The sequence below is a fragment of the Lacerta agilis genome, chromosome 11, assembly GCF_009819535.1.
Source record: "Lacerta agilis isolate rLacAgi1 chromosome 11, rLacAgi1.pri, whole genome shotgun sequence".
Classification (NCBI taxonomy): domain Eukaryota; kingdom Metazoa; phylum Chordata; class Lepidosauria; order Squamata; family Lacertidae; genus Lacerta; species Lacerta agilis.
Genome location: NC_046322.1, coordinates 15,726,156 through 15,736,399, shown reverse-complemented (window position 1 = coordinate 15,736,399; position 10,244 = coordinate 15,726,156). Strand labels below are relative to the sequence as shown.

The 10,244-nt window shown below is 45.2% G+C and overlaps 1 protein-coding gene across 3 annotated transcripts in view; it reads left to right on the top strand.

Annotated features, from left to right (window-relative positions):
- Positions 1-3,070: 3,070 nt before the first annotated feature.
- The window catches only part of NPR3 (natriuretic peptide receptor 3), a 47,416-nt gene continuing 40,242 nt past the window's right edge, over positions 3,071-10,244 (top strand). For all 3 annotated transcript variants that reach the window (XM_033164825.1, XM_033164824.1, XM_033164823.1), the window contains exon 1: positions 3,071-3,841. In XM_033164825.1, the coding sequence (XP_033020716.1) occupies positions 3,133-3,841 (709 nt within the window). In that variant the 5' untranslated portion in view covers positions 3,071-3,132. The remainder of the gene's footprint in view (positions 3,842-10,244) is intronic.

Here is a 10,244-nt window from a genome sequence, read left to right as displayed (position 1 = left end):
GTAAATCCCATTCAGTTCAATTGGGCTTACTCCCAGCTACAAGGGACTTGGATTGCTACAGCCTTAATTATGTACCAGTAGTCAAACAACTTACTCAGGAGTACTTCTGTTGATTTCAGTGGACTCCCATCATTTTCATTTTTGTGAAGTGCTTTGGGCATCTTGTGCATATTGGAAAGGTGACATTGCAACAACTTAATTAATATCCTACTGAAGTCAGCAACACTTTCCCCCAGGTTTTCCATAAATTATAATAGAATACAGTTTGAGAATTGTTGCTTAGAGAACATCATTCTAAATGTACTCAAAACCAAATGTGTGTTTTTTTCCTTCATGGAAAATGCTGATTTAAAAATAAAACACAAGCTCTTTCAACTGGGAAAGGAAACACTTGGAGACTCACTTTCATGCTGCTTTTAATTAGAAACTTGCCGAAAATAAACGCTGGAAATGTCATTCATACACAATAAATACCGAAAATGTCAAAAATGCCACTCAACAGCCATGTTTCTTTATAGCAGGAAACTGTTTGCTCTGTAAATTGTGGAGCTGCTCAGACTTCTCTTGTACACGAACCTTCTCCATGGACTAGATTTGCTACACAGAGATGCATATTGGAAAGAAGCACTATGTGTGTTCTTCCTGTAGGGACTGAATTATCGTGCAGGATTTTCCCTGTCATATCCAAAAAGCAGAATATATCTTATCCTTCCAGCTCCTCTTATAAAATTTGGAATCATTCAATTAGTCCATAACATGTGGGATTTGCAACAAAATGTAGTGCGGTATACTTGACACTTAGCCTGAACATTGGAAATAGAGGGGATTCTTGTTACAGCCATGCCTTCCTTAACGCAGCAACCTCATTTACAGTGAGGTATACCTTGCAACTGAGGCTGCTTTGAATTAAATCACTTAGTTTTGTGCTTGACTCCTTGGTCTTTGTTGCAGGTGGCAAATTAGCACTGCCAGCAAAAAGGCAGGCGAAGGAAACCCCATATATCGCAAGACATGATAAATCTACAAAGTGATAGCACAGGGGGTTATAAATGTTTTAAATCCATATTGATTTTTATTTTTGTGTTGCACTGTATATGATTTCATGTACACTTCCCTGAAATCTAATAGGATGAAGGATGAATAGGATTTGAACTTCTAATAGGAAGTATAAATATTCTAACAAAATGAAAGCAATTATTATCATGTGCAGAAATGTTTCCAAAGCATACCTTACTTACATTTCCATCTCACTGAAGTGAAGAACATAAGAGCCCTGCTGGATCAGGCCAAAGTCCCATGTACTGTAGTCCGGAATCCTTTTCTCAGTGGTCTAGCCACTGGGGGTGGGGGAGAATGGAAAGTGTAATGCTGGTCAACAAAAGAGGTTTAAAGACTCTCTCAAGGCAAATCTTTTTTTAAATGTAGCATAAACACCGACAATTGGGAAACACTGGCCTGCAAGTACTCCAATTCGAGAACAGCATGTACCAAGTGTCATGGACTTTGAAGATGCTGGAACTCAGGATGTTAAGTGAGAAATGTGTTAAGAAGAAGGTGCGTTTGGCAAACCCTCACCACGATCAACTCCTGCCCAGAAACCTATGTCCCCACTGTGGAAGTACGTGTGGATCCAGAATTGGCCTCCACGGTCACTTGCTGTTAAAACCATGATCATGGAAGGCACCAAAGAAAGAAACAGGTGACAAATTAACACAGGACTTCCTTGTATGCAAATATCAGAAATGTGAAAGTCTTTACATCCAAAAACATTCATACAAAGATTAAAGAAGAATAAGTTTCTAGTCCTTATGGGGGAGCTGGAGGGTGACGGGAAGCAGAGACTCTCTTTAAATGTGTACAGCTACGAACTGCGACTATAGCTCCGGAGTCCTAGTCCTCCTTACCAGGATGAGGTACTCTACCTATTCCTTGGGGACACCCTAGCCATCATTGTGTGCTGGCCGTTTGTTCCCCTGAAGAGGCACACGCATCCCCCGACTGCACGCCTACTGTTTTTGCACGGCTCGTAAACAAGCTAGCAACCAGTCCCGCTGATCCGCGAAGCAGGCGATAGTTCAAAGTGGGAGGACCGACGAGAGAGAGAGACACTGACTTCATTGCAATCCGAACATCTGCATACAATGCAGCTTTTAAGCCTAGGGAAGTGCGCCCCCTCTTTGGTGCCCTGCACCTAATTGCATCCATGCCTCTGTGCAAAGTAGCACCTCTTGAAACTTTGCAACGGACCTTTCCAATTTCATGCATTTCAAGTGAAGTCGGACTGGGTTCGGGGCAGCCGCTTGGACTTCCACGCACAGGTTTGCAGCACCGGCGATCTGCGAACCCTCGGGACACGCATGCATTGAGCACCACCCACCCACCCACCCCTGTCTCCTGGAAAAAGGAGGGGAAATTGCGGCTCACTTTCCTCGCCGTTTGCCCACCGGGTCGTCCTCGTTTCAGCAGCCCAGAACAAAGTGGCGGAAGCCCGAGAGGGCGTCCGGAGGCGCGCGCTGCGGCCAAGGGGCGGGGCGGGGCAGAGCAGGGGAGGGGCCACCGGCAGGCAAGGGGCGTTAATGGCGGTCTCCTCCCACGCACCCCCCACCTCCAGCTCAAACCCGGCCTCGCCGCGCCATGTGTGTGGCGACCAGGCGCGCGGGCTGCTGCCACCCTATTTAAACAGAGGCTATGAGACCAGGAGGAGCAACGGAGGTCCACCGAGATCACTCAGGAGGCAGAGAGACGGGGGACGGGGGAGGAGGGGGAGGAGGAAGAAGAAGAAAGGGGAGAAGAATAAGAAGATGCTCTTGGCGCCCCCGCCACCACCATCGCAGCATCAGGGATAAGTCGCGGGAGAGTTGTAGTTGAGTTGCAAAACATCCCTCCTTTTTTAAAAAAAAGAAAAAGCAACACATTCCCTACTAGGCATCAAGACGAGAGGGAGAGAGAGAGAGAGAGAAAAGACGAGGCGCTTCTTGTTGTTGGATCCATACAAACTTTGCAGGGCTTGCTTGGGTTTTTTTTCTAGCGCGTGCTCTTCCTGCATCTTTGGGGACGTAGTTCCCGTGCAGAAGGCATTCAGGAGTGCTTTTCCACCCCTCTCCAAGTTCTTTTTTCTTTTGCATCGCAACCATGCCGTCCTTTTTCTTCCTCGGCTGCTTTTCTTGCAGCCTGATGGCTTGGCTGCTCCTCGCCGGCGGCAGCAGCAGCCGCCCGAGCGTGGAGGAGGAGGAGGAGAAAGCGCTGCGGGTGCTCGTGCTTCTCCCCAAGGACAACGCGTACCTGTTTTCCCTGGCGCGGGTCAAGCCGGCCGTCGAGTACGCGGTGCGGCGGCTGGAGGCGAACGGGACGCTCCTGCCGGCGGGCTACAAGTTCCGGCTCTTCTACAACGACTCGGATTGCGGCAACGGGGCGTTGTTCAGCCTGGTGGATATGGTCGCCTTGAGCGGCCAGTGGCCGGACCTGCTGCTGGGCCCCGTGTGCGAGTACGCGGCCGCGCCTGTGGCGCGCCTGGCCTCGCACTGGAACCTGCCCATGATCTCGGCCGGCGCCTTGGCCGCGGGCTTCGGCACCAAGACGGGCGAGTACTCGCACCTGACCCGGGTGTCGCCGGGCTACGCCAAGATGGGCGAGATGTTCCTGGCGCTCTTCCGCCACCACAACTGGAACCGGGTGCTGCTGGTCTACCACGAAGACAAGGAGCAGCGCAGCTGCTTCTTCGCCGCCGAGGGTGTCCATGTGGTCTTCCGCGACGCGGGCTTTCACATGGACGACTTCGCCTTCGACGAGAGCGGCAAGTACGCCGAGGACGTGGTGCGCGCCATCCAGGGCGGCGAGAAAGGTGAGGCGGTGCGCGGGCCGAGGCGGGGATCGACCTCCAGGGGAGCTGCCGTTACCCAGAGCCAAACGAGGATCCTCCGGCTGGGGGTGGGCGAGCGCAACGCCTGGACGAGAGTGCGGAAGGAGGGGCGTCCCAGGGCCCTGGGGAAGGATCCTGCGACGCTCCTCTTTCCGCACTGCTTGGTGCAGCCACCTAGGGGAAAGCGGAGAATTGGCCCGAGGCAGCCGCTCTTCCGGAGAATCTGCGCCCGGCGATCCGCGCGAGGTTGTGCCCGCATTCGCTAGCATGTTGGGATCCAGTCAAATAACGCCTTTGCGTTACTCGGCATCTCTGTCTGGCAGCACCTCTTCACTATTTCCAGTTTAGAGCTATATTCGCTTTTAAAAAATGGGGAAGGGGAGTGCATCCAGACTATCGCCGTTTCAGAGTGGGATTCAGTCACAAACAGACACATTCAGGTTGCCCGATTATTGTTGCTTGGGGGGGGGGGCTGCGTAACAAACCCGCTTTTCCCAGAGAGCCGGCTTTTTGTGATATGAAAAGTGAAGGGGAAAGGCACTGGAAACTGGCTAGCACTTGTTTTGAGACAGTTATCACACCTCTCTGCAAACAATCGGAATGAATGCTCAGTAAAGAGGTTATCATCTTATTGGCAGGGTGCTTTGTCCCGGGTTCAGTTTGACCTATCCTCACAATGGCCCTCTTATGTAGGCTACTACTATTCCCATTTCACAGAAGGGAAAAGAGGCCAAGGGGGAGCAACCTGCCATAGACCAGGGATGTAACTTGAATTGAGGTCTACCACATCCCAGTCAAATACACTCAGTTCCTGGGAGGATTCAGCTACTCTTTCCATTACACTACCTGCTACAGCTTTTATTGCTCCTTTTCCCAGGGTTGCCACCTTGATCAATGGGGAACCTCTCCTTTGCATATATTAAAGTTAACAACAGCATTCAAATCCATTAAAACTTGTCAATTGACTTGTATTGAGCTTGGGAGCACACAAAAATATACATTAGGTGCCTGTGTGCGCAACTGCTGCAAAACTATATGTTAAAATGGCAAAGGGTTCATGGAAATTATGGCAGAGGTGATAACTATGCAACTGTTCACCAGCTTTTTCCATATTGAAGGGCAGCATGATTGCTAGGACAACATTGGTACACATGGGAACACTCAACCTCTTAAAACATATACAGTATAAAACAACTAAAGGTTAGTTTTAAATAACCGTTTAAAAAACATATTCAGAAATGATGAAGACACAAAAGAATGTATTATCATCAATGATGCCACAAGCACTATCCAGTAGGCGTTCATAACATTCTGGAAAGCACAGTATGCCTAGCACCTCTTATTGCAATAGATGCACTGGGGAAATGGGATTTCCTAAACAGGCACATTGGCAGATGGTCAATAGGGGATATTGCAGGCTGCTATTGGTGGATCAGGAATGGATAGGAATAAACAATGGACATCAAGAATTTGTTTAAACAAAGCATTTTCTGAATGGAGTGACACGTAACCCAACTCCTCACTCTTTCCTCCACACAAGTATTCTTAGATCTGGTCTTATTTATGTAATAAATGTATATCCCCTCCTTTCAGGGCAAAAGCCAACAACAACAACAAACCCTTACAACAAGTTAAAAACAAAAGGGTTGTACCCAACCAGGTCAGATTAGACCTACTGAAATCAATAGACTAAAATTAGTCCAGTGGACCTACTCTTCAGTTTGCCGTAGTTGGCTAAAACTCAATTATTTTGCTGCTTTTTATATGCTGTTAGAGGACTTGCTACATACACACTTTCTCTTGTGTCCATACATAATGGAAAGTGGTATGAAATAAGAATGCCTTTCCACCCACTCTGTGAATGACTGAGTCAGATATGAACAGTGGAAATCATGGGTGCAGCTGGATTGTAGAGTCTGAATGTGCTGCAGACTTTCCTGGATTATTTTGTACAGATATATGCATACATAGATCTGGTACAGTGCCTTAGCTTTTGAGTTTGAGGTAATGAGGAAGTTCAGTTCTGACCTCTGCCCAGTTAATGTACTAGGTATATAAGGCTCTTGAAAGATCGAGTCTCCTTCAGAGTTTGGTTTTCTACTAGGTCATTTTCTCCTGTCCTGTTTGTGAAAGCAATTGAGCAGGAATTGCCTGGAATGGATCATTTAGAAAAGGATTGCATTTTTGTTGATGTGGAGCACTTCATATGATCCTAGCACAGTAAGTCTGATTGAGTGTGGGCTGTATTCAAATGGAGAAAACAGGAACCCCCGGGATGTAGCATGATCCAGTGTTCATTTGACTAGCCTTATTGTGATTTGTATTAGCTAAGCTTATTAAGGCTTTCTAAAACATGTATGCATGTGTGCTTTTAGCTCCAGCTAATAGCACCTGGACTGTGTGTGACAGGCTAGCATGCATGGTGTGATTGCTAAGAATTGTGACACAAGCAGTTGCTGTGAGATGCACATGACTGAAGAAACAGTCGTTGTCTAGGGAATGTAAGATCAGGGGAGAAGGGAATAAACTTGAGGTTATACATTTCAGCATGCCTTTTATGAAAAAATAAAATAGGAAAGCGAATCCTGTCAGAAGAAATGCCCCAGATAATATAGCAAGAATGAGTTAACGCCAGGGTTCTGTTTCCTGACTTCCTGTGCAACTTTCTCAAAAGTAATGTTCCTGTCTATGCCAGCCTCTCTCATTTCCATTTTCTGTTTCTTTGTTTAGATTTGCCAGTGAAGGAACTGGGCCAGGATTTCCCCTTGCATTTCCTTCAAAAGCTGACTCATCCAACATTTCATTACCTGCCTATGTAGAATCTATATGGGCAGGTTATTATACAATTTTGGAGAATGCATTGCATTAAAGATATAACATTTTCTGTGCTTCTCTTTATTGTTTTTCTGTCAGTTACAAATAGTTCTTGTTTGGAGCTTTCGAGCCAACTACTCTCAATAGCAGCAGAGTCTAATCTTCTGTGGTGTTTCCTGTTTTTATTCTGAGTAGGAAGTTGTTCTCTGGTAGGTCATACCCTGTTGGCTTTTGGACTTCTTGAGTTCAGCAGGGGTAGCAGGAAGCACAGGAGTCAGATTTACAATGAATGGGGATTGAGATGTACTCCACTGAAACTTCAGATTGATACCTCTGGGTTGTTCATTGCATTTGCTTGTCATCTGTTACACAAGAGACACCACAAAGCCTCACTTCTGAACTGCCTTGGGATATGTATTAAAAATGCCCTGGCTCATAGTTATTCTTGATCATGTACACATCTCTCTTCTCATTTATAAGTGTGTGTGTGTGTCTTCTGAAGCAACAGTTGAACATTTACATATTGTAACTTTACGCTGTTGTACAGGAGAAAGAAGTTTGCTGCACTGTCACTCTAGAAAAATCAGCTTGCAGGTGCAGGATGCAGATAAATTGAGATAAAACACCCCCTTGTAACATTTGGGGAGTGGAGTAGGCTATGGAATAGAGATGTCAAGGGCTGTTGAAATGTTTCTCTGCATCACCAGCACACCACAAAAAAATCCCAAGTGTCTGAATGAAAGCTTTCCACTTGTACGGATAAACTAAGCAAGAGCTATGTCTGCATTAGAATCTTGTTCAAATGGCTTCTTGATTAATTATAAACCTTCACACATACTTTATTGGGGCAGACAGACACTTGCATTGGATTATAAAGCTGGTATTGGCTTGCTTCATATGAAAGTGACTAGGGTTACTTCTTTCAAAATCTACTTATATTAGAAAAACTGTCTTCTTTCTTTTGGTATTTTAAAAGTGCACTGTGTACTGTACACTCAAGGTGGAACTAAACATTTGAGAGTAAACATGGGATTTTCTGCTGTGTGATGTCCAAACATGAGAGAGGGGCATATACAGTAGAGAAGTGGGAGATGTGGAGCAGTGGGGTTGTTTAACTTTTCTCTGCTCCTTCCAGCTTTATTCTTACCATCTCTACCTCAAGCAGGACATCCAAGACCTAGGAAGTGGGGGAAGGCAGACACAACAAGAAATTGCAGAGTGAGGTCAGGGCAGGGTTAAGCACCTCTTCCAATTCCCTCTCGTAGCTCCTGCAAATGTCAACCCACCTCTGCCTTGTATATCAAGAGCAAAAAGGAATTCCCAGCACATTTCTAGTTTCACCATCAGACAAGAGCCATGTTTGCACATTGTAGTACAATCCCTGGATCAGACATAACTCTCAGCTAGGGATTATGGTTTGTTTTACTGCATGTGTGAGCAGAGATTAGTTTTAACAGTCCAGAAAGGAATATTTACAGTAAACCATTAACCATAGCTTACCGTTACATGCAAACTGAGCCATCGTATTTTGTGGAAAGTGATTAAATTCAACTATTTATTCAAGCCAATGACCCCTCCTGTTTGATTTAAGCATCCCCTGTAGTAGTTGTTGTTATACTATATAATAATAGTTCCTTAGCAATCAGCCTCTTTTTCAAGGTCTTTCATTTTAAGAATGCAAAAACCCCATGAGTGTACCCAAAAGGAAATGTTGGATGGACAGCAACAAATCTGATGCTTAACCTTTCATTCTTTTATAGTGACTCTGCCTATGTTAGGAGTGTGAGAGATGTTTTCTTTTGGCCATGCTGAATATAGAGTCTCTTCCCCCTCAACCTTGGAGAGATCCCGTTGAGTATTGCATAAATAACAAAGGCATTTTGTGGAAGGAACCATCAGGGGAGCACATGGATTCCTGACTCTCACATTTGTTCAGCAATACACTCATCAATTTAGAAAATCAAGCAACTGGGAGACAAACAGCTTGGAAAACATTTTGTTGTTCTTGCTGTTGAAAACTTAGATACAATATAGCAAATGAATTTAATAATCATTCTTAGTGTGATCACTAGTGATATACATTTTGGGTGGACAATGGTGGATACAATTAATTACAAAATCCAGGGCTTGAGCTGTAAGTATTGGGAGATACATTGTGTCAAATCTGGGTCTTCCCCAGTCACTTACAAGGACTGAAATGGGGGTTGGTTTTTAGACTGAACAAATGAAGGGAACAAAACCTTCCATGTGACTGCTGCTTACTTCCCCATCCTCCAGGGGTGGGGGAACCTTTGTCACCCTGATGGCATTACATGGCCTCTTGGGAAGCCTTCCAAGGGGCCATATGTTAATGGTGGGTAAATATGTCTCTTTTCTTTGTACAGTAGGCTGTTCTGCACCCCTATCATGGCATCTCCTGGCCCCAAGTGCTCACCCCTCCCCCAGTTCATTTCTGATATTGGAGAAAAGCCAGAGAGACAGACTGAAGGAAGATTAATCACATATGGGGAAAAGATTAGTGCCCCACCAGGACCACCACATACCCCTTTGCTTTAAAAATAGGACCTTTACTCCCACTATGCACTGTATATATGTTTTGGGGCAGACACTGCAGTTTACAGAAATAATCTGCTGTCATGTGTAGACTGAGCCTTAGTTAACTACACATTAACTATCTCATTTATATGTCAGTAAGAAATAGATAAGCACTAGCTTTTATTATACAACATTGTCTTGAATATAGGACTGAGTAAGCTTTGCAAGTCATATTTATACATTATTAGCTATACTGTACTTTTATGCTGCCTGTCCAGCTGTTTTCTGTAGACTACTCACAGCATGTTAAAATCAACAAACAACCACAATTAAAACTCCCAATGGGGTGAAGCAGCAGGTAAATCCCAAGTTAAGGATCAGCAACTGGCAGATATTGGGCCCAGTGCTGCTCCCTGAAAAGGCCCCTAGTTACCAACCCAAAGGCAAAATAGGGGCATGTGGTAACAGGACATGCCAGTCACAAGACACTGGAGGATGGTGACTGGGGCCTTGGTCCTCTTTCCTCACTGGGTGTCCTCGTTATCGGGGTCTTCTATAAATGACCAAAAATAAATAGTCCTATACACTCTCTACCTATAACATAATGACGTTAATCAGGTGAGAACATGTAATTGCGGTGATGGTGGATAGTTGATATAATTAGCTCTTCTGTGGTTTGTTGTGCATGATTTATCAATACTTGAATTCTTCAGTGCTTTGGGTCAATTCTGCTAATTGATACTTGAGGAATGTCTTTGATTCTGCTTACTTAATGGCAGATTAAATATATATAGGTTAGAACTGAGTGGGTATTTTTGAAGGAAATCCAGCACAACTTCTTTGTAGCTAGAAAGTGATCCATGCATGCGCTGGATTTTGCTTGTATAAGTTGTATGTGTGCATCTGAAGCTGGCAGTCAGTCCCAAGTGCCATACTGTCTTCACTGCTATGGCAGCTTGTTAGGAGATTAAACTATGGGCCTGCACCAAGCAGGAGATTGGACTAGATGACCTATAAAGCCATTCTTGGCTGCTGT